The sequence below is a fragment of the Perca flavescens genome, chromosome 15, assembly GCF_004354835.1.
Source record: "Perca flavescens isolate YP-PL-M2 chromosome 15, PFLA_1.0, whole genome shotgun sequence".
In the NCBI taxonomy this organism is placed as follows: Eukaryota; Metazoa; Chordata; class Actinopteri; order Perciformes; family Percidae; genus Perca; species Perca flavescens.
In genome coordinates this window covers 13,891,732-13,917,250 of record NC_041345.1, presented here as the reverse complement: position 1 = coordinate 13,917,250, position 25,519 = coordinate 13,891,732, and the positions used below count along the sequence as shown (strand labels likewise).

Sequence of the window (25,519 nt, the reverse complement as noted above, 5' to 3'; positions counted from 1 at the left end):
CACGTCTTCTGACTGTGAGATGATTTTCTATTGAATTATGAGCTGCTATCATCACTCTGATGTGGCTCTGTCCTAATGAATCCAAACCCTACTCCTCTCTGGTCCCAGCCACTACTGCCTCTCCATCACAGCCAATCTGATAAAGGGATGAGAGAGGATATCATGTGTTCCTCACACAAATCCTGCCTGTAATCCTTACATTGTTGTTGTTCTACTTCCCTCACTGTAATCTCCTTGCAAGTCCATTCTGTCCTCACCAGCCCACCAAATATAGCATATCAAACATCTCGGTCAGCCATAATTTGGGGGAGACAAAGAAAGATAAAAACTAACTTTAGGAAGTGCTTTGTTATCTGTGAGAGATAGTGCTGGTATGTGGCATAATACGGCTACACATACTGAACATCTGATAATGAGGCAGGGCAGAAGGTGGTGGTGGGGGCGGGGGGGTAGGATTACATCCCACAACAGGGATGGGGGACCAGCACAGGCCATATGTGGTCCGGTCCCTCATAATCCCATTTGACCACAACACACTTTAAGTCGAAGAAATCTAAAGAGTAGAGGACAGATCGAGGGATAGAAAGATGTGTTTGAAATAAACGGATGACATGGTGTTAAGGACAAATGTTACTTCTATCAACAGATTAATCCTCTACCTTAAGTCCATCAACGCACTGGGCGACCCTGAACAAAGCCCTGCCAAATGTTGTTTTCTCCATGATTTTGTTTCTCCACCCCTTCCCCAAGCCCCAGAGCTGGCTTCATTCTACCAGTGTTATGTTCACCAGTGTGTTTATTTCACTGTACACGCTCCATCTGCTCAGTTCTGTGAATGTAAAGTGATTGCTTTCGCACATAATTTCTCTGATGCGACTTGATATTTGTCGCGAGTTCGCCTCCAGAATAAACCACCCGAAGCGTAGGTAAAGTTGCATGCACACAAACGCACAGGTAACAGTTTGCCCAAAAGTGCATATAGGCACACACACTTAAAACACGTCCTCCATCTAAAACTAGCCTTTATTTTTATCCAGATGCTGACAGTTCCAATCATGAATGGCATCTAAGGCCATTAGCACTAATAATACGCTTTGACAAAGGGAACAAAAACTTGCAAATGGATGCAGACACAGTGAGAGGAACAGTGAATTATACTAACCCTGAAATAGGTGCAATGCAGCACAGCTGACATAGACTATAAACCTTTAGACATGGAACAAAAGCATTGTTTTTGAAGTCTAAAAACACTGTGATGTATAAGCATGGTTCACATCTGACATGTAATGCAATAGCTACACAGACACTTTTGTTTAGGTTGGATCCTTGCCAGTGATTAACAAGGGAAGAGCCAGGTGTTGTTGAGCCACAGGGTCAGTTTGGGGCTCTGCTGGCTGGTTGATAGTGGCAAAGTTCCACTGAACACTGTAAACTTGACGGTATGCCACAGGATTCAATTTACAAGCTGTTGGTGTAAGCTGGCACGGTGAACCATCCTGTTGTTTGCACCAGGACACTGTCTGTTTTGGAGGCTTTTTGTCCTGCACTTAACAAGCACTCTGATGAGAGAGAAACTGTAATGGTTGATTACGGCTGTGATAATGGTAGACTCTTTTGTGTACACCTCACAATAGTAGAAAACCGTCCTCACCGAGAGGAAGGAAAACAAATGAGGAAAAAATAAACTCTCCGTTTGCAATATTGCAAAGCCTGGTGCTTTTATGTGATGTGCTGACTGAGGGCTCAGTGCTGCCTGTGGATCTGGATCCCAGTCAGGGGGATCACGCATGCCCAACATCCCACCAAACCTCTCTCATCCTCTTCCCTCTACACACACACACACACACACACATACACACACACATGTGTTTAGTCACTCACAAAGGTGTTCTTAGAGGTACACTAGGGCATTACTCTGTATTCTTGCTGTATTCTATGATTTAAGGGGTAATTCAAATTCATAAACAATGCTGCAGGCATTTCTCAGCATTTCAGAAAATGCCAGCTGAATATATTAAATGAATATTCTGATTTAAGTTTCTAATTTTGAAGCATTGGACAAGAAACTAGCTTCAAAACCAACATATGGTACTGTAGGTAAGCGGCTAAGAAAAGAGGTTACAGACTGAGAAGTACTTCAGTCCAAAAATGGACACATGACTCATGTTGGATATTTGCACATCATTTGTTTGTAATAACACACATTTCAGTATTTATTTGACATATTATGCATTTGCAACACAGCTTCAGAGGGCTGCACGTTGAATTAAATGGTATCCTGATCACTCAGAGGAAGCAAAACAAACAATGCATTCACCTGTTCAACAATCCCAGAGAAAAAAGAGAGCACAAAAACACAGCGCGCATAACAAACATAGAAATTCAAAGTCAACCAAGCACAGGGAGCAGACAATCAATCCAAAATCCATTTCACTAAGAGATCAAAACTCTCAGAGATAAAAGGTTTGAAGAGCACCGGAGAGAATTTTCTCAATCACGTCGGGTGTCTGGGGTGAAGAACCACTGCGTTCCTTGGCAGGACTGAGATGACAGCGTCAGTTAGCGGTGAACAGTATTGAGAGTTCAATACAATTAATCTCGGACTAGAGGCCCTTCAGCCACAGCTACAGTGTCAGGCTGGTGATGAGGTCGTGCTGAGTGACCAGGCGCTGTCTTCAGCTGATTAATCAAGAGAGTTTACAAAGCCTCTGCAACTGTGGGTAGCCATTTGTCAGGCGCCCTGTAATTAATCCATTTCCATGGGAGCCTGTTGGGAGTCTGTGGGGATGACTGAGGAGGCCCTTGAAAGGTAATCATTAGACACACAAAAACTGAACTGTGTGACACACACAAGACAAAGACACAGGGGCCTGTTTTGAGTGACACCGATGTATCTGATGTGTTCCTAGCCCTTTACCTCTCGGTAAGAGGGTTGATTAGAGAAAGGCCATAGATCAGAGCCTGAAGCAGCCGCCACTGTGGGAGAGACAGGTGGAAAGGAAATAAAGAGGACAAAAAAATTGATTGTTCTCTAAGTGGACTCATTTATCCAGGCTCTTTAAGGTCAACACTCGTCTTTTTGCCATGACAGGCAATATTTGAGCTCTGGTAATGGTTGATATTTCCAAGAGGATGTCTTGAAGATGCCTTGCACAGCTCAGCAATGATGGGAAAGGTAATTCATATACAGTATCTACGGGAGAGGAAAATGCCTATTCACTGGAGAGACAGCTGAATACCCCACTGTTATTTGACCCTTAGAATTGAGGTGAAGACGTGCTATGCTAATAGCGACATTCCCTGTTGATATCATTCCGCACGTCATAAGAGGCGATTTATGCTCAGTAATGGAGAAAATATTTCTTCAGTCACACAGGTGTTTGACACCATGGCTGAGCGCACAATGTTATATCCAGCGCAACCAGAAAAAAAGCAGATGTCCAGTCTCTTCCTTTAGTGCAGCATCCCGCTCCCACTGGGCTTGCACAAAGTCACCCACGCATTAAAGAGAGGCAGCTGCCAGAGCATTAGTGTCCAAAAATTCAGCTGAGAGACAGACATAAACAAGCATGACGGTTGGTTTTGGGGATGCGAGGAACGCTGATTGACAGTGCTCTGTCGGCCGGATTAGAGACGTTCATTTCGTCCTGAACTCAATTATATTTTACAAAGGCTGACATCCCCAGTTAATTGCAGCCTTTCCACATGAGGGAATTATTTGCAGTTCTCAATTCCCTGGCCATGTGTACTTTGTTCCGCATGTACAGGCTTCAGCTAATATGTGGAAATATTGCAAATTAGATCAGAAAAAAATAAAATAAAATAAAATCTGGGAAAAGAAAAAAACTTGGGGAAGTGTCAAGAGGCAGAAACGAGCGAAATACTCGTACAACTTCAAGAGAGAAGCGTCTGAGTGAGTAGTGTGCCTCTGTCTCTCAAGTGTGTCTGGATCTTAGCTCAGAGACAGCTTAGTTCAGAGACAGATCCAGAGTGACAGCATTGTGATGATTGACACGCTGATGAAGAGGAGAAGAGGAGAAGAAGAGTGGAGAAAAAGGTTGCGCAGCGCCACTGGCTCCACCTTAATGAAAATGTGAGTCTTGCTCATGGAAGGATGTGACAGGAATCCTAGGCCGGGCTTGTGCTGAGGAGGTAATGTCAGGAAGGTAATGTCAAGGAAGTCCACAGGACCCTGTACAGGAATGTCTGCATATGTGTGCAATAAGTACCTCCACATACTTAAGTGTGTGTGTGTGTGTGTGTGTGTGTGTGTGTGTGTGTTTCTGTGTGACTGGGGCTTGGTGTAGGAATGAAGTGAAAGACTCTGGGGCTATATATCCTGGATTACCTAGCCATTTCTCATTCACCCTGACTCCTCTCTCTAGACACCCCATGGTTGACATGTGTTACAGCACACAGTCAGATTACCATGCCTCTAATCCATCTCTTAGGCTGACTGGGTGGGTGAGAGGGCTGCGGATGATCTGCCACACCACGAATAATCCAGCACCTAGCATTTACACGGTAAGAGGGAAGGGGGCATATGTTGTTGTGTGCAGGCCGGTATCTCTCTGCTACCCTTGGGCTGTCCATGATCAGCGGGCAGCTAATCCCGTATCATTGTTTTGCGGTTTTGTTTGTTACAATGGGTATCCGTGACATCACTGGTGTTGACATCAGCTCACCAGCAAACAACACCAGTGTTTATCTTTGTCTGTGAGATACCGGGTGAAATACACTCCCAGATGGGAGCAGGCAGCTGCCAATGAGATACCAGAGCAAATAGGTAGACAGGAAATATTTACTGATAATAATCTCATCAAACAAATGGAGACTTGTCTTTTCTCAACAATAAACATCTTCTCTGCATGTGTTAGACCGGTAGGAATACTATGTAATATAACATATTCTGCATTTATCCTGGTAAACGCAGTGTGATAAACATGCATACAAATTGTTGCTTAAATGTACACATAGACAAAGAGAATATGATTCACATAGTGCTAAAGATAAAATAATGATTCATTATATATTTGATGGTATTGCCGGCCTGTGTGCTATGACTCACTCGGTGAGTGTGATTTGGTTGTGTTGCTGCTTTGACATGACAAGAATATGGTTTTCCAGATTTCCTGGTTTCTAAAGATATATCAGCAAATAAGGGAGAATTATTTGGGGGGAATAAAACATTTGGTTACACTTTACTTGAAGGTATCTACATAAGAGTGACATTACACTGTCATAAACATTATAAACAAGTCATAAGCGTTATGACATGCTTCTGTCAGACAGTGTCATTCAGTTTTAGTCATGACAAGTTAGGGTTAGAGTTAGGGTTAGGGTTAAGGTTCATATGTCATGACAGTGTCATGTGTTCATGACACTCTCATGTCACTCTTATGTAGATACCTTCAAGTAAATTGTTACCAAACATTCTAACTGTATCAAGTCTTGTACAAAAATTTATTACGTTTTAGTAGATTAGTCTGTTTAGGCATTTCTTGTGGTTAAATGTTTATTGAAAAGACTTCGGTGAGAAAAACATCTTCCTCCTCCAACTTGATAGTAGTTAGAAGGAGAGCTGGACAGCAGGGCAGAAGGGCAGGTCAGGTCTGCACCAAGCATAGTGACTCCCTGCTGCGGCAAGGCACTCCACTGATTAAGACAGGCCAATCACTCTTAGTGTCAATGTCAGGTTTACCGTAGCTTCTCTCTCACCTTAGAGGAGGAGAGTCGCTGGCCAGAGTGTCAGAGGGCCAGCACCGGTTCAAGCAACCCCCCATTAGCAGGAGTAAACCAGTGAAATCCAACCCTTAGGAGACCCCTGACTCATTATAGGGCAGAACCGGCTGCTTATTAAGCTTGAGCAGCTTCAAGTTAGTCTAGAGTGGTGTTTCCATAATGATGTAAACAATTCATACTGGTATAATTCTGCAAGACAGAATTGCAATTCATTGTTCTGTCATTGTTTTGAGTGTGGGTGTTGCTCCCCATCTGGGAGATAGGGAAGTCATTAACTGAGCACAGCCAGGTTCCAATCACTGTAAAAGTAATGGTGAAATTGCTGGAAATTACATAAAACTAGTGTCTATAAAATCCACGCAGCAGCACCTATAACCTCCCTCTCCAGATGTTGGTTAAGGTCAGAGCTCACGCGGTTGCCAGATATTGAACAGTGACTTACTTTAAGATGTGTAAGACTGTTCACGGCAGAGACAAAAATAACTACTTGATCACTACTCAAGCAACCCCTTACACCATAGTGTGGCCTCAGTGGTTATCACAATATATGAATGATGTAGAGACAATCATCACGATGGAGTGGCTGAGTGTGGCATGTAGGGAATATGTAATGTATTCTCTGTGTCCAGGCCGAGCTGTTCAAACACTATCTTTATGGTTGGATGTGTCACGGGAGACAGCAATGCAGAGGTTAGACACAGAGACATAGATTGAAGACTGGCCACCTCTCCGCTACAGGGCCTAGCCACCAACCTCACAGAATTTTTAATAGCACACTAAAATGCTGCGTAAAGACTAAATTGCTGCCCTCAATGGGCAACAGATGATGGAATTAAAAAGATTTAGAGCTGTGGGGGGAAATGGGCTGCGCATGTTTGATGTGGGCCTGGGAACGAGGGAAGAGAGGAAAGAGGGCAGCAGAGCAAACCAAGGCAGCATGTGGCCCTTGTAGGGACAACACAGCTCTCTGGGAAGTCTCTACGGAGCGAGAAAGGGGCTGACTGATAGCTCTTTCTAACACCCACTATGTGCACAGATTGGCACTCAGCTACTAGTAACACCTGCTGCAGCCATATGACAATACAATATCACCCATCACCTACACAAAACTGGAACAAGTGAGGCGTAAAAAAGTTTTTGTATTTTTGTGTGGTGGCAAGGCCACCACACAAAAATACTGTACTCATTCCAACCCTACCCCTACTCTGGGTAACCATAGCAACCCCTCACCTGTCGTCTCCTCGACAAGAATAGGCAGACAGCCAGGTCAGAGTGACACATTTTCTCTAACTCACAAACACAGGATGTTTTTCATGTGCTGCACATTCCCCCATACTCTCTAATATTCCCACCAGAGTGTTAGCAGACACACATACCCTACTCCATACAGGATTTATCATCCGCCTTTTCTCTTACCCTCCCTCTATTCTCTTCTGTGCTCTCTCCTTTCTGTTTGTCTCTCATTTTCCAACACTCGCACTGTCACAGATGCACACACAGACACATACGCACAATAACACATTTTAGCTTCACTACTCTGGCCATAGAAAGCTGGCAAAATGCCTTCCGTGCCCACTAAAATGGCAACAGTTATCCTGACCTGGCATATTCTGAGCCCAAGTGAAAATGTGGCCCAGTATAAAGGGCCAGTAGGCTGCAGCAGCCTTTCTATTCACTAGAGACAAAACCTGGATCTGTGGCATGATCTGGCTGGCTGGACTTATGAATAGAGCCAGCAATCCACCAACGACAGACCCTCTTAACCCGTAGGCTTTGCCTTGCTGTATACAACACAGATGGAGAGGGAGGTGCTGGTGTGTAGTACTAGAAAGGGGGTAGATGTAAAAACTAAAAAACTGGCAGTGACGACAGCTCTGCGCTGCATGTGTGCTCATGATAGTGCCACGCGCCGCACAAAGAGACGGGGGATTCCAGACACACGGCTGCAATATACAGGGCGACAAACAGTCAGTGAAAACTCCAGCAAAAATGTACTAACCGCAGCCTCATCCCTCACTACTCTCCCACACAAACTTCTGCTTTTATCTCATCCCAAGTGTGGAGGGAAGTTAAAAATAATTCCAAGAAGAAAGGGAGGCTAGCAGACTGACACATTCAAAAGCTCTGGTGTAAGGGATGAAGCTAAAGCACAGAGGCTGTTGATAAGTTAGGATAGGACAGGCTTTATACCGGGGTAATAAGAGGGGGATGGGCTTCACCACCTTGGCTCTCATTTTCCCGCTGCTTTCATCTCGCTGCACACCGCAGACCCAGTGACTCACCCAGTGAGAAAAACACAGCTAAAACCAATAGCCGGCAGATAGTATCTCTTACGCTAACAAGCTTTTCACTTGGGGATACCATCAACTCCCTGGTTTTCTCATACAACTAATTAGGGATGGACTGAGAAGGAGACCCACAGCTATCTATCCTCCCTGTTTTTAGCCTCCTTCATCTCACTCTTGAAATCTGCTGCTTTTCTCTGTCTCTGTCACTCTCTGTCATTCTCTCTCACTCTTTCTTACACTATAATTCTCTCTCACTCTTTTTTACACTATAACACACACTCAGACACACACCTATGTCTCGATTCAATCCACACTCCATTCACTTTATGCTTCTATCTAGCTCTCCATCTTCCAATCCGCTACCACTGCTGCCATCACCACCACTGTGTCCAGCCCAAGGCCACTACTGCCTCTTAATCCCATTAGACCAAACACAATCAATTATCCAGCCAGCCATAAGGAACTGAGAGCATTAAAAGGTTAGCTCAGGAGATTTAAAGCCATTGATGTCTATGACAGGAATGCACCCCTCGCCCCCCTCCCTTGAGCACTTCTTGCTTACCAGAGCATTGGTTTCTGTGTGTGTGCGTTCGTGTGTGTGTGTGTGTGTGTGTGTGTGTGTGTGTGTGTGTGTGTGTGTGTGTGTGTGTCAGCGTGTGTTCAGCAACATGACACCCCGGCACCAACTTGAGCCACCGTGCAATGCTTGCGGATCTTTAATCATGTCCCTGCAAGTCCCGGCAAATTACTGCCTTGTGATGGTAATCGATAAAGCGATAAACGCAGCCAGGGACTGCAGCTGCTGGAGCGAAGAAATGCCGCTGTGGCCACTGGTTGAGTTTTTTTTTTTCTTCTCATAATTTGATCCCCTCCCCTCTCTCGCCAAGAGTAAAGCGGAAAAAAAGTAAAAAGAATGACTCTCTTCTTCCAAGCAGGAGAATCCTCGAATCCTCATACACTGTACTGGCATTGAGAGATGGAGGAGTTGGGGAGACACAGGTGCAGGTCAATCAATGCTATCAGGCGGATAGACTGATATAATCATATTGTAATCTGGACACTCACCCCCTCCCTCCCTCCACCCTCCCAGCCCTGCCGGTCCATAAACTCCATGCCCCTCTGCCGCTCCATTCATCGCTTGATCTAATTCTCTCACTCCCTCCCCTTAATCTTTCCCATACACTCCTCTCCTCCACACTCTCTTCACTGACTTATTCCTTCTCAGGCAAGAAAATTAAATATGATCATTCCTCTTCAAAGGCACCACTATTAGCCACATAATGAATATTCAGTTAATGTAGCAGAGAGAAAAGACTGTGTGAGGAACAGAAATAAGTGACAGCAATAAATTAAAGTAGAGACTGGTTTTCCACGGCCTTACAGCACAACAAAAAGCAAATGTACGTGTACTGGCATATCATTTTACATATACTTCATAGCCAAATGACACAAACCATTAATTATCACAAATACCTTATTAACATGAATAAGCAGCCCTGTGACATTTAACGATGTGAGTAGATCTACCTCATTAGAGTCCAATACATCATTTATGGCTCATTACTATTTCCAGTAATGAATCATTGATTATAGGGCTATTATGAAATACTTCCTCAAATCTCATGTCCCTGATGCGACCTCCGCTGGAAAATCATTTGGCTAAGGCTTGAAAGGCTCCGGAGCACTTGTGGCTCTAACTTTAACTCCACTCCTAAGGACTTGTCAGTCTGCGTTCCAGATGCAGCTGCCAAGCACCTTCTCCACTGGGATTCAAATGTGTTTCCTCATGCAGACACGATAGCCACTTTCCAATTCCAATTTCATCTTAAACCACCAATTTCTGCTGCCGTGGTGGTGATTGAAATATGAAACCCTGCATATATACAGGCCATTACAGCGAATACAAGGCCCCAGCTGCTGTCTGTCTGCCCAGCAAAGTGAGAGGAAAAGAAACAACAGGGATCAGCTACAGTCAGAATACATTTCTATTTATTTATTATTCAATAATCTTGAATTGGCCCCTGACCTCCTGCAACAACTCAAGTCAAACTACCCACAGAAGAAAATGGCAGCCTTGCTGAATCAGGAAGAAATCAAACAGAATCCCTGGGGCTCAGTGGTATGAGAGTTCAAATCTGACAGAATGTGATGAGTCTCCCCTTTTAGAAAATCCTTTTTACTGTTTTTGATTCATGTGAACATAAGTCGAAAGCACAGACATTCGCTTTCTAGCGCAACACCATGAACAGACATGCCAACATAGAAATACAAGTAAATAAATGAGTCATCCCATTAAGCAGAATCTTTATGAGCATCCTAGAAAGTGATGAGCATTTTTCTGAGCTTGCTCTTGCATCTGCTCTCTCCCTTTCTCTGTCTCCAACCCCACAAACCGACATGTTTTTTCAGGGGCAACATGCAGTGCTTTTATCTGTCTTTTATGCCTCTCCAATTTTCAACAGAACGGTTTGATGGGTAGGTACTTCTAACCTAATTTCTGCTGGAGAAAAACGATTATAAAGTAACAGTTGTTGAAGTGCAGAATAAATGAATTGAGTACCATAGCACATAGCACAGACACCACAATAGTGGGGGAATGAGAGTGGTGGGGGGGGGCAAAATGCTGCTAACGCACTGTTGTCTGCAGCTTTCAAGGTTGTTTCAGCTGTTAATTAGTTCAGTTTGATGGCTTGCATCCATGGGTGCAGTCTAACCCAGTTAAGTCAGATGCTCACTGAGTTTTCTCTGGGCCTTAAATACCGAGCCACTTCTCTACAGGAACCTGGCTCAAGGTTAGCACCATGGTGTCAGTCATGCCCAATGTCCGACACTCACAGTCTGCCATCCTCCTCAAGTTGCTGCCAGAGAACACTCACCAAGGTTACGTCTGTCAGAGCCAATGAGAATGCCACTTATCTCAATCAGTCCTTCACAAATCTTTGAGGGATTGGTCCTGCCTGTGCTTCTAACTCGGGGAAGATAAGGATATTAACTTTCGGGGGAAAATGGAAGGCAAACAGTCACACTGTTGAACCTAAAGTGAACAGCTTGACAAATAACATCTTGCATTATTAAGCCGCAACCAATCAAATAAACATTCTCAATTAATCAATTAAAATTGCCGCCGACCAAGGGAAACAGATGAAGATATTTGCATATTCTTATTTGCCATAACTATCATCTGTGTTCAAGAAAGAACTCAGTGATACTAAATTTCTCTGATGGCTGTTGGCTGGGACGTATATATTTTTTTTTAGGTTTGATGTTGATAAATAGGAAAATTAAATACATCTTTAGAGAAACAAGCCTGTGTGCAATGGACTGCATGTGATAGATTACTCACTGATCTTTATTTCTAGTCACGAAGAAGAAAAGTTTCCTATTGCATAGGTCTGCTACTGATTGCAAACAGCAACTGTAAAACTGAAAGCGTCCCTTGTTGTATATTGGAAACAATATGAGTAAAAGCCTTTCAGTTAAGATTGGTTCGTAATTAATAGCAACGTAATGTAATGACAGTGTTTAAATGCCAAACTGCAAACACAAGAGAGATAAATTGACATATCCTCATTTACCCAAAGTAAGTCTGAAAGTAATGAATTGTGCATTAATGACAATAAATTACTGCACTTTGTTTCCACAGGAAACAGTCTATAAATTGGTTGACAGGCGATGTAAATGTGTTTTCTGTGCAGCATAAATCACCAGTAAACAACATGACACCTGTGGATTTTCAAAAGTAAGAGAAATCCTCTTTCAAGTCACCCACCTGCTTGATATTTCACACATAATAACAAATGATCTATTCACTGTTCATCATGCACAAATGGAGCAATTAGTTATGATGGATACTGCGGTATTATTTCAGGGACATAACAGTGAAGTAGGTGCAGGCTTTGATAGATCAGATTGTTTGTGTCCAGTGAGTGAATGGTATCATGAGATGACACGATTGTCATTCTTAAATGCATGGGGTCCTTTTGGAATGTCATCATGTTTGTGTGTTTGTGTGTGTGTGTGTGTGTGTGATTGTGTTTGCGTGTGCGGGTTGTTTGTCTGATCCCTCAATCTCCAGGGGCAGCGGTTGCCTCTCTCATCACCCAGCCAATGTGACTGTCACTCCCAATATGCACTGAGAGGGGAGCCGTGTCTATTTTTATAAATATATTCATATTCATTAGTCCTGAGTGTCATTCATAGCAGCAGTTCTTTAATGTGGTACGTAACCATCAGAGGCTGGAGAAGCCTGCCTCTTCTCATCCCATAAATTAATAACACAGGCAATCACTGCAAAGGTGCCTACTGTCAAACAACAATGGCTCCTGATTTCCATCATTTGCGCACACCTCATTTACACATGACGCACAAAAACACTCATCAGTGGTCTCCCCTTGGGGAATTTCAACAACCAAAAATGCCATTGTACCAACCTTTGAAATATGAAATCATTAATTTAAGTGAGAATTAATTACAACCCCTTTTTTTTTCATTGACCCACTGCAACATTCTGCCTCATAACATCTTGGTGGCAGCTGGTTAATTGTGCAGAATAACTGGTGTGAACTTCGGCTGCTAATGAGAGCAATTAGGCATCAGACTCGCACAAGATTTCACTTCACCCTCTCACTCAAGGACAGCACACTTTGCCTTGATTGGCTTGTATGTGTCACATAAGACACATGATGAACTAATTTCAAACAGTCAACCAGAGCGCAAAAACCAAGACTTTCTCTATGACTGATATCTGGGGGGGAAAAAGACTCTTCTACGTAGTAAGACTGACATGACTGCACATTTTGACGTATGAATAGAGTTGTTATAGAATCACAATGTGTGACTGTTTCTCTCTATATTGTACATCTACTTGCTTATGCACCATTTTGGGCACTGTGCCTTCTAAAGTAATGGAAGTGGGCTGCTTCTCACAGCCTTGCCATGTTTTTTTCATGGCCATTGTTTCTGCTCCACCCCACTTTAAATCAAGAACACAATGCATCCCCCCCAACCCCCACTACCCCACGGTACTTCACTCTGGACAACATTAATAAAACAAGCTTTCAATGATGCGGAGTGCAACGCCACAATGGGCTCCGAGCAGTGGTGTGATTAAAGCTTTTAAACACCACCACCCTTTGAGTTTGCATGTGTCAGCTCTGCAGTCTGTGTTTGTCATAACTGGTGGGGTACATGTTGTCTCTATCGTTTACCTGGTCTCTTTTTCTCTTCTTCACTACTCCTCACTAATGCAGTGGAGACAAGAAAAGTGCTGGGCCCACTTGAATATATATAGCATATAACAGGAGCTTCAACAATTAAATCAGAACGGGGGCCAAAAGAGGAAGATAAAAGTGGAAGGGTAGCTGCTATGCTACTGTGATTGCAGCTATTGTCCATTTCTAACAGCTGTACTTCTTTCTATCTTTGCATACCATACAAACCCAAGCAACCCACTTATTCCACTCTGTTCCTTCCCCTACAATTACATTTTCTGTTGCAGCTTTTCTCTTCTTATACAGTCACAATACTCACTGTAAAGCACTTGAAAGTCACTAGCGGATCAGCATAACATGCACTCAAAGAACACATTTGTTAATGGTAAATTCTTCTCACAATTCCTTCTCTATAATCTAATGAACGCGACCCCTTGAGTGATCACAGAAATGGAAATAAAGCTTTTAATTGAATTTCATGAAATTAAACATCGGCCGGAGCAACTTCATTAAACTGATATAATCCCACTGACTCTAACATTTCTGTTGTCCCCACAGGCAGAGAACATGTCCAGCATTGCTACAATAAGATATGTGCTTGAACATTTCCTTTCACAGAACAAGGAAATTACCCCTTTAAAGCCCCTACTTGCAAATGAAAATAGCTTGACCAGCAATTTGAAAGCTTTGAGGACAATGACACAGAAATTTAGCCCGAGGCCTCTGCAACAGCAACACAAGTCTGAGCATCTGCAGCCATCATATGTCCACATGGAGAATCTGCTCACAAACATGAGGCAATCCTCCCTTTGTTGCTGCCGTTATGCTCTTGCTTAAGTCAGGCATCACAAATCAGTTTTGAGCCATCATATGTATGTCACATATGATGTAGATCTGATTTGGCTTTACTCTCTTGGGTAAAGCTCTGTGTCAGCCTAGAGTGTGTTCACATGTCCGCTGCATCTCCAGCGTGGAGACAGGGAGCCAACATTGACAGAAGTCTTCCTGGTGTGGTACAGTACATGTCCCCAACAGGGGACGCTCAGGCTCGTTTGTTTAGGTATGTCTCTCTGACTCTGAGACAAGAGGAGACAGTGACCGAAGCATTTGGGACATGGCAATCCCCTGCAGAATTAAGCAGGCTGCGTCTCAAGCCCAAGTGACAGGAAATCTTACTCAGATCACAAAAGGCAGCACTGATTGCGTCTGACATGTGCATCCTCTTCCCTCAGATGCAATGTCTTTGTTTTGTCTGGATTACTTGTGTGTAGGCATTTGTATTGTTTTCTGTACTCTGTGTGTGTGTGTGTGTGTGTGTATGTGTGTGTGTGCAGGGCTCCACACTGCGACCAAAATGTGAGAGTGTGCGACTGAATTTTACATCCAGTCGCACATGTGCGACCAGTAAATTTGCATCCTTTTTTTTTTTTTTTTTGCATGTTAAACGTGGAAGGGTCACATCTGTGGCAAGGCCAATGAGTGTGAGAAGGATAGGGAATGGCCACTTCAAGTGGCTAATGTGTGGAGGGGGAGGGTCCTAGAGATAATCGAGCATGCGTAAACATCTGTGGGAAGGAGACAGATATCACAACCTGCTATGTGCGTCTGAACAACGAGCAAGTAAACTATTGACTCGTTCTTCCGACCTGCGGCTAGTGTGCTAGTGCCGGAGTCTACATTGTCACAGTCGGATAATGATTCAGAGTCAGAGGTTTGTGTGGCGAAAAAGGCCCGAACCAACCATTTTCGGGACGTCTGGCTGCTAGAATTCAGCTGGTTGAGCCAAACTCCATGAACTGCGAATGTTGCAGTCGCTACCCCATAACTGCGGGTAACACAAAGTTTGCCAGTATAAGCACAAGATACTAGTTAAACACAATCTTAGCCTCAAGCATAGAGTATGCCGTGACATGTTAATAAATGAAAAAGCAATGCCACTGCCGGTTGCTTTTAGAAGACAAGAGGCTGTAAATCAGAGTACAGATGAGGCAGAGAAAGGTTTTTTCATGAAATTTAACACGGCCTACTTCGCTGCTAAGGAGGAACTATCCTTCACCAAATTCAAAAGCCGGCTACTTGTTCTAGTGGAATGTTATTATATTTTTTTATATTTGTACTGTCATGACAGCGATGGTGCTGTCGGTTTACCTTCTATGTTGCATCTTCAAAAGTGCACAATAAAATGTGACACTGAATTTGAAACAGCACATTGTAATGTCTGCATCTTTTATCAAAGCATGTATTAGTAATACAGTAGAAATTAGTAGAAATGTGAATATTTGGTTAGCATGTTGATTTACGGTGTGTGCCCCTACATTTTCTGGTTGCGCCCATAAAATTTTCAGTTGGAGGTCACTGTGCTCCTAGTGAAAAAAGTTATTCTGGAGCTCTGGTGTGTTCGAGCGGGGACGTTTTTTGCCACTGTGTCTAATTCACTTCTAAAATTGAAAGAGTGACCTTTTTCTACACACTGCCTTTCTGTAAGAGTTTGTAAAGAGCTAAAGAGTGTGTAAAAAGACTCATTCCAAATTAAACAATTAGACTCAGGGTAGGATAACCAGAGATGGGTTGTGTCTAACGGGCAGAACACACTACTGAAATGCAGGGGTGAATGTATAAAAAGGCTGGCAGAGGGAGAAGTGGAAGGGTTACTGTTTGGGCTCAAACTGGGCACACTAATCCCTTTGATCCCCCCATTTTACTGTCAGCTGTTTCCTAGCTACCATCGGATCTGCACAGAATTTAGGATTTGTGCTACTGTATACCACAGCAATCTCTACCCCACTGATGCAGCGCTATCCTTTCTTTCCTCCATCAATACCCCCCCAGCCCCCACCCTACCATCCCCCCACCTATTGCCTCCTCACAATGTCCATAGCAATATTCATTTCTCTTTCTGTTCCCGTTTCTCCATCACCTCACTGCAGTTGGCAGCGACTGCAACATGGCATGGGGACAAGTTAAATTGGAAAGTATTTTGCACAGAGGACCATAAGAGCATGACGTTTCACACTGAGAAAGCTGATTCTGATTTTGTCTATTCACACGAGACACCATGGCTGTGCATTAGTCGTGCCGAAAACAGCATTCACACACTGTTTTGGTCTTTTGATAAAGCTCCATTTAGCGATAATGAAACAATTCACGCATGTGTTTGCAGGTGCATGTGTCAGAGTAGGTAAATGTGTTTGCTTATTGGTGTACATGCACTCTTTTGCTGTGTGCGTTTGTGTATCTGCTAACATGCGTTTATGCAACAAAGGCACTTTTATTGGATTCCTCTTTCAAGCTGTCTTTGAAATTGAAATAAATATATGTCTCTGCACAGGATTTCTTTCATCCTTGTGATGTTTTGTTTGTTTTCAGAGGTGCAAAGTCCCACAGACTTCCCACTTAACCTCTGAGGAGCTCTCCCAAAATGACCCTAAATCATTTCAGGCAGAAACACATGATGGACTCGATTTGCGTATTGGCAGAATCATGCTCCATTGTCAAATACTGGCTCTCTGTGGCCCTGCATCAATTAATCCTGTAACCATGTAGAGGAAGAGTGAACACAAGTTTCTCAATTCGTTGATTTAAATAGGAGCTGCTGTGCTCTATTGATTTCTGTATGTACTGCACACCTACATAATTTGTATCAGTCAAGCAGTCAAGCTCTCGGACCATCCCTGTTTCTGGAACCTTTGTTCATTTTCTGTCTTCTAAGTACTTTAAATCTCACCAGTCAATTCTTTCTTTAGCACATGAAATAATATGTAATGATCATTATCGGTAGAGAAGATTGTAGTCAAATATGTCATCCATCATTGAGCTCTCAGATAATGTAGTTGTAATAATGCCTTCATACCTGTGATTAGTTTAAAAAAAAAAGATTTATAACAGAAATCATCAGGTTGACGTCTGTAAATATCTCTCTACGTGCAATGTGCCTTAGGAGAAGAAAGCAGGCTTCCATACAGTGTTGGACAAAGGTTTTGTCTGGGATTTGACACATGGTTGAATCCCACCATATGGTTTAGTCTCGCACCTGAAGCACTTTCATGGCTTGTGCTGAGAGGTCAAGGAAAGGGAATCCAGATGTGACATGAGCCACTGTCAGCTCCCATCACCATCACACTTCTGAACTGACACTCTGCTGATGTTAGAGGCAAGGACAGTGATCAATGATATGTGTACATAAAAGTGCTTCATGATTGTTGCTCTTGAGGGCCAAAACATCATCTAAATAAAAGAGAAAGGTATATGGAGCCAGAGTGTGCAACACTATTTCCTTCTTTCAAGTGTACTTATAGTGATCAGCATCTTAATAAACCCTTGGTGTGTGTTACATGTACTTCTCTATATTATATATTAAAGTGTTGCCATACTACAATGACATCAAGCTATACTCTATGCAATGTATACCAGACGAGAATTCCTTATCAGCAAAGACAAAAAAACTGCTGGATGAGATTGTCGGTTGGAATTTTTAAGATTTATCTCACTTGATGCCTTTGCATGTTCCGCGTTTTAACATCCACACTGACATTGCCTGGTATGTGTGTTGCAAGCCATTTGTTTACAGTAAAGGTGGAGCACTGTGAGGAAGAAACCAGGTGTTGCGGAACAAAATTGATATCAAACATGATATGGAATCCCATGTGGCCAAGAACAGGACAATGGTGAGTGAGAGTCAGCTCTGGTCCTAATCAATACTGAGCACACGGCATTGAGATGCAGCTTGAGACATTTCGCCAGGGCCCCTAGTGGGACTGGTAGGCCTACTGCCAAGCACAGCCAGAGCAGCAAACTCAGCCCTGCAGATGGAGAGCACGGACGATTCTTCTTTCTAGACCTGCCATGAACTGAAATAGTTTATCCGCTCACCCATGCCCAACCTGCTGACCCCTGACCTCACCTCCATGCATGGGACATGGCACATAAACAAAAAATGCTCTCTTCAAACAGCAAAGTTAAAGTTGGCAGTATCAGCTGGAAGATGCTAACCTGACGTACCAGATGGTTTGTTACAAAATGAGAAGCCGTCATTGGAAACTATTTGAAAAAGGGCAGGCACTTTATTAAAAAAAATACCTGGCACGTGATTAGATGAACCATCTGTCTTTCGCGTAGCCATTGCGATTATTGCGTGATCTCGTGATATCATAAGAATCCAGATGCCGTGCAAGGTAAGGAAGATGCAACTTTAATAGTCAAACAAGCAGGCAGTGAAGAAGAACTGTAAGCAAAAAAAAATATTCTCTTCCAGTATTATCCAGTTCCATATGTCGTGGGGCTTTGTTTATATTTCCTTTTACATGTTTCTGTATTAGGTGAAACAGCAACATTGTTTATCCATGTCATCATTTCCTGTGGGGAAACTTGCTGCTGGCGGTTAGGTAACATAACCAATTTTGTGACTGGCTTAATTTGAGGTCAGCAGAAGAATGGAACCCAATGTCAACATGTGAATTAATTCATGTGAATGTACAGTACAAAGAAAAATGGATTGGCACCAACAGTTGTTTTTACTATGAGAGGGAGACAAAACATGGAACCCACACCCCCACCATTTCTCTATCTCTTTGCCTCTTTTGCCATTTTATTCACAACACAAGAACACACTCACCAGTCCCCAGGAGGGGAAAGCCGAACGAGAGCAGAGATTCAGTGTGCACATTATGCTGTAAAAAGGCATTGTTTCTCACCACAGTGTTCCTTGAGTTGCCTTTGTGTTGTTTAAATGTTTACAAGGAACAGCTTGGGGCTTCAAGACAGATGTATGGTCCAAGAAAACTGCCTTAGCACAATCCCTCTTTTCTCTGGATGAAAGTAATGACACCATTTTGAGTGCTTTTCAAATCGATCCTTAGAATGATGCTTTGATGAAGCAGCATGTACAACAGAATTTTACCAAAATATATATAATATAACATAATTATATTAGACAAATTAAAGGAATAGTGCCACTTTGAATCCTCCCCCCTATACAAGGTCATTTCTTTTTCATTCCCAGTCCCAGCTCAGGGCCTGACATTTCTTTTTGTTCTTGATAGTTGAAGAGGTGCCTCCTGGTCCTGTGTCAGATTGATTAGACTTTTAACCAGGATAATTAATATGTGAAGAATATGTCTCTTCCCCCCTTAGCCTCATCAGTAAACAAGGAGACATGGAAACAAAACCACTCTCAGCTATGATTAACATTGGCCCCAAAAGAAGGACTTGCCTCCTCAGTCAATGCAGCTAGTATTGGAAAATATAATTTGAGAAGCCTTTACCTTTCCTTATCTGTATTTTTCACACAATATGACAAAGAAAGGCTGTCTGTGGGTAAAGAAAATCAGTCTGCATAACATTTAGGGTTAGGATCTTGTCTTACCCCACAGGTTGCATCATACCTTGAATTCTCTAGCCTATCATAACAAAACATGTAGTTACTGTGGGCCTTCTTTAGCCAATATAATTCTCAACATAAACTCATATCATAGTGATAAGTACTTAACCCTAGCACAGCAAAACTAAACTCCTGCATAGTAAGTAATCATTTCAGCCAGCTCCTCTAATATGGCAGCATGACAGACTCATGGTGGGAGATAGGACTCTTTGCTCCATGCAAATAGTCATTACCATAGCCCTTCGGGCAAATGGCAATTACTGGGCAAGGGGTGAATGCCAAAACCCTGCGGTAAAAGTTAATTTGATTACATTTCCATTATGAACTATAAACACAGTTTTGCTGCTCGACTGAGCCAATTAAAGGCCTCCTTAAGCTAAAAAACAATGACAGCACAGCGGCCCGATTGTTCTTCAACAATAAAGCAGATCGTAATCATCTGTCACCCTTACACAGGTTCGAGGCACTTTTCTTTCTTTTCTGAAACATTAGCATTGTTATTATTTAAAAAAAAAAAAAAGGTATCAGGCGTTATCATTAATTTATCTCAAATGTTTCTGCCAATGAGCACAGATTGTTTTTTCTTTTTTTATTTCAGCTGTGATATGTTCCATCTTGGTGAATAAAGCATCCTGTGGCAACATGAATAAACATGTGTAGACAGCATTTGGCAGCCAGAGAAAAAGCAGCCAACCAGCCAGACATGGGAGGCAGGCACTGAAGACTGACAAGGAGCCTGAATTGGAAACCAGGCTGCCACCACGTTTCACCTGAGGCTGTGCAAGCCACTAGCTGGTCTTTCTGAGCATGAGCCATGTTGCGAAGAAAACAAGCATTTAGTCCAAATTTCAGCAGACATCTGTTAGCTTTCTGGAGAAGTGAACATGTTTAATTAACTACATTTCACCAAACAGGGTAGATACATATGTCATAAATATGCACTGCATGTAATTATGGTACGGTGGCTGAGATGTTACAGCACTCCCACATCACTGTGCACCATAAGGAACTTGTGACGTGATGAAAGTGCTTTAAAGTCCTGGTAAGGCAAAAATAATAGTGTCTGTCAAACCATAGGAAAATGTGTTATTAACCACCCGCCAAATTTGAATGATTAAAAAAATGGCCAAGTATATAAAATGAGGTTTCAAAATTGTGCAAAATCTGCTCTGAGACGCTGGGGGCGTGTCCCCTGAAGATGCTGAGCCGAAGAACGAGCCACTGCCATGGGTCGCTGTGCATCCATAGACTCTCGTTGCAGTTGTGTTAGTTCGATTGGATGTCCGCGTACCGCCAGACTTTTCCGGATATGTCCATGAAACCACACTGCTAGGGTACAAGAGCCCAGACTTTAAGATTAGGAAAACGCAATGATTTCATCACATATGGCTCAGGATTTGTTATTATGTCTAAAATCAGATGCTTGAGGCCAATGTGGCATCAATGTGAGTATGTAGGTCTACTTTTGTGGAGCTACATGCAAAACAGATTAAGCTTTCTATTATTTGTGATGGAGTGCTGTACGTGTGGGCGGAGATGATCTGGTTTGTCATCAGTCTTTTTGGAACTAAGAGATGCCTTTGATTCTATTAAAACTGTCTTATATTTCTCTTGATGGAGTTGTGTAATCTTGTACACATTGATTTTTCTATCTTTCAGTAGATGTGTTTGCGTGCGGGTGTGTATTGGTGTGTCACTGATGTAGATGAATTATGATCTGGTGCCCGCATTAGAGCAGGGAGTTTTAATCACACAAGGATTCAGAGTGTTTTAAACAAATGCTTTTTGTAAGCATGGTGGATTATCATAAGATTTAAAGATTTGAAAATGCTTGACAGCTGTCAAGCTGCATAATAACGTACGTCCAGAAAATTATAGCAGCTGCCGGTTGGCAGAATGTCCATGCTGCTAGATTAAAGCTCAATAGACAAGAATATACAATAAGCGTCATCAAGCGCACACACACACAAACAAACACACACACACACACGGGTAGATTTCAGCAATGGAGTCTTTGAGGAGGGGTGAGAAGATACAGAGACCGCTAAGAGGTGAAGATAGACAAAACCTCACATATTTACTTGCTATTTCGATGATGGGGTCTTAATAAGTCTAAAAATGGCATGCTGAGAGCAGCCAGGAGAAAGGTTCCCTTGTGGACTCTATCAGGTATCCTCTTGTGCACTCAGCCAGCAGTATTAAACACAGCAGGAGCCTCAGCAGGAACCTGTTGAAAAACAAGTACATGCCACCTCCGGTTTCCCGGGGACCTTGTGTGTCTGTATGTCACCTAATTTATGACATCCTCAGGGAATGACATCTCTAACTTTATGTACAGGCAAAGGCACAGCCACACAGCCAGTCATTTGCAAACACGGATGCCCCATGAGGATGATATTGGCTTCCTACTTCAGAAGAACAAGACCTCTGGCTTGTCAGAGGACCCCCTGTAAAGACTGCAACTGCGTCTTCACTAAAGGACCTAAAGCAGGGACTGTGCGCTATAGAGGAGGTCCTTCGCAATTGAAAGAGCAGGCAGACAGAGGAGTGAATCTCTCACCAATGCTAATGCACAGACGGAAACATTCAAGGGGCCTGAATACCAACTGCAAGATGAGAAAGAGGTCTGTTTGGGGAGGAAAGGTAAAAGCCAGTGAAGTAGCTTTGAAGCACTCAACAGATCCTCACAGACTCCACGCATGTTAGCTCGAGAAAAGGGTGGTAATAACAGCTAAAGGAACTGTGCCCTGCATAATAAAAACGCCTGAGACTCTTTTCAGATAAGGTTGGGAGCACTTTAGCAATGCAACCTGTTCAAAGACAAACAAGCAAAGGGATTATGCTGCTTTTAGCACTTTGGTGCACTGAGCATTGTGATTATAGGATATGGAGTGCATAGAGAAGCCACTTCTCATATGAGTCAACTTCCAATACAAGACTTTTTCCCCTCCTTTGGGACTTATTGAAGTAAATGCCTCAAGGATTTGTACGTCAAACATACGTCTTTCTGTTGTGGTTATACATGACCCTCTGTAATAAAAACCATGACCCTGTGGTTGGAATCTGAAGCAGAAGTTGAATGCCAGTAATGTGAATATATACATCAAGACTGCTGATAAAATTGATAGCTCAGTAAGCCCACACAATATACTTTGTCCTTAATCAACTTACCTTCAGTTTATCTGACAACTGGCAGTTATGCCTTTCCAATTCTGAAATATGGAGGCAGGAAAGATTTGCTCTTGCTGGCTTTTTCTCTCAAGTGTATTACCTTCTCACTGGTCAAGAAGCACATGTCACCCACTGACAGATGGCAAGTGACAAGTCGTACCAATTTCACAGTAATTGTATGATTAGTGTAGATCATGTTCACACCTTTATCCACATATTTCTGAATGTGCTGGATGTGAATGAACCCTACATGTTGTGATATATTCATTCTGCTCCATTACTTTCACACTGACTTCAAGTGAGAGTGCAAAAATGGACATTAGGTAAATGTAACACAACCTTCAAATAACAGCTATGCTTCATTGTTCCATAGTCATATTCATACAAGTTAATGAATGGTTCTGCTATTAAGGTGGCATATAGGCAGGAAGGGCTACAAACAGTGAAACTATTTGTTTTGAGTTTTCTCATCCAGGGCCACTGGTCTTTTTTTTTTTTACATATTACACTGGAGCATTTTTTTTAAATGTTATGAAAATAGTATATCTATAAGATTTAAAGTTACAGACACAGAGCATTTTAGAGCAATGTACTGTATCATAATGATTATATGGTAACTGATGCATTTAAAATTGCTCACAATGAAAAATCGTATAGGGTATTTTAAAATAACTAACATTTGCTTCTAAATAGTGCACAGTTTTGCAGAGGTTGGCTGTGCTCCTAGAGCTTTTGGAGCAGAACATGCAAGTGGCCTTGTAGTTACAATGGGGAATATGTGGTGGAGGCGAAACCGACAGTTTCTTCACGTTGTTGTTGGAGGAAATGAATTTAACAATTTACTAATTTAATCTCATTTAGTGTTTGTCAGGCATTGTGCTTTAACTGGTCTAAGTTTGGACCACATCTGTAAAAGCATGTCAATTTTGGAACAGCTTTTGGTCGCCTAATATTTTTGCCTAACCTATTTGCCACTATACAGCTTTTCCACATACTTTCTTGTGCGCTTCTCTGGTCGCCTCCAGCAACAACATTAGGTGGACAGAAAACAATCTGAGTTGTGCATCTTACCTTGAGCCCGAGCGCTGAGCATACAAGTCGCCGACAGCAGAATCCAACAGGAGACCCACACCTGTCCGACCTGTCCAGTCCGTCCAGCTGTAACCATGGTCCACGGCGCCACCGTCGAGCCACCGGTGCGCCTTCCCCTTCTCCACGCTGGGGACATGTTGCTCGGCGGCCACACGCTCCCGAGAAGAGTCCTGGCTGCTGCCGCTGCTGCTGGTCCTGTGCGTCAGAGTGCCTACTGGTGATGAGGGTGAGTGACTGGGGGATTGTGGAGAGAGCTCACTCCGCCAGAAAGCACCAGGCATGCAGACAGGCACGCGGTAGTATGAAAAGCCTGTGGACAAGTCCCGCATGAGCAAGGCGGAGTCAGTCCAATTGAATTTGCTCGGCTGTCAAGTGTGCGAGACGGAATATTGACATCATCTTCCTACTGCTCCGAATAACCACTGAATGTATCACAGAGAGATTAGTGAAATAAAAATAAGGAATATAAAACGAGATGGTGGCTACACACAGTCTGTAAGTTCATGTGATGTCTAGATTACAGCTTTTGCTCAAACTGACATTTGAAGTGTGTAGTCCTCTAAAATCAAATACAAATATCAGCTATGTGTATATTTGTTCTCTAAATACCTTCCCATTGCAGCTGTCCTTGAGCAAGGCACTTCATTAGTGACCAGCAGAAGGCTGCACTATAGCTCCCAGGTGTGGGTGCTGTTTAAAAGTGTAAATCGACTCAGTCCACCTTCCTACAGAGGTTAAAAAGGGTTTCTTGATTTTTTAAAACGACCTCTATTGTGCCATTGTGTCCTTATGGCCGTTTTTATTTGAATTGACCATCACATAGTCCATAGCAGTGCGCACAACCCGAGCCAAACAACGCCAGGACAAGTGTTCTGTACGCTATTGCCACCACGCGGCGGAAGGTGGTAGGAAATGTCTATTTAGACAGCTCTGATTGATTGGTGACACATACAAGCTAAACGCCTGGGTTTCAAAACTACCTGATGACAACTTAATCTTTCCAAATAGCTGTTTTTGAGTGTTTACCGCCAAGGATAAAGCATTAACTGGGTCACAGACTTAGCCTCACATTTAGAAGTAAATGTGAGGCTATGATCCACTATAAATCTATTTGTTCTGCATTGGCCCCAGTTAGCCCTGGCTCTGTGGTGTGGTTAAAAGCAGAACAGCCAAACCATTACACAAACAAATGAAATAGGAAAAAGCTTACCTGGACAATTTTATATGATTCAGAAATTAGTCTGAGATCAAGAAGGATGGAAGACCTCTATCAGACTAAGGATAAAAGGCACCCAGAAATGGTGGGCACTTCTGAAACAGAGGAGGGTACATGTGAGCTGTGATGCCAGCTTTGTTGTCCATGCTCCTTTTGAGCTCACTGAAAAATGCATGCGGGGCAAGGTAAGCTTGAAAGAGCTGTCACAATATGTCTGCTTTAAAAACATACCAGTGTGTGCCATTAGATTTTGTGAGTAATATCGACCCAACAGGGAACAGCCAAGCTACCACCCGCTATAAGCCTGTCGCTGCTTTTCAAAGAGCCTGGTTATAGTTTAAACAGAGGTGGTACTAGACTGCCAGTGGGATGTTTCCTCACTTCAGTCCCTTTAATGCTCTGCTTTGTATAGTCCCACAGTGAA

At 42.8% G+C, this 25,519-nt stretch overlaps 1 protein-coding gene across 4 annotated transcripts in view; it reads right to left on the bottom strand.

Annotated features, from left to right (window-relative positions):
• LOC114570403 (protein sidekick-2) overlaps positions 1 to 24,199 on the bottom strand; it is an 88,965-nt gene extending 64,766 nt beyond the window's left edge. For all 4 annotated transcript variants that reach the window (XM_028600721.1, XM_028600723.1, XM_028600722.1 and 1 more), the window contains exon 1: positions 23,859 to 24,199. In XM_028600721.1, coding sequence (XP_028456522.1) covers positions 23,859 to 24,015 — 157 coding nt within the window. In that variant the 5' untranslated portion in view covers positions 24,016 to 24,199. The remainder of the gene's footprint in view (positions 1 to 23,858) is intronic.
• Positions 24,200 to 25,519: the final 1,320 nt, after the last annotated feature.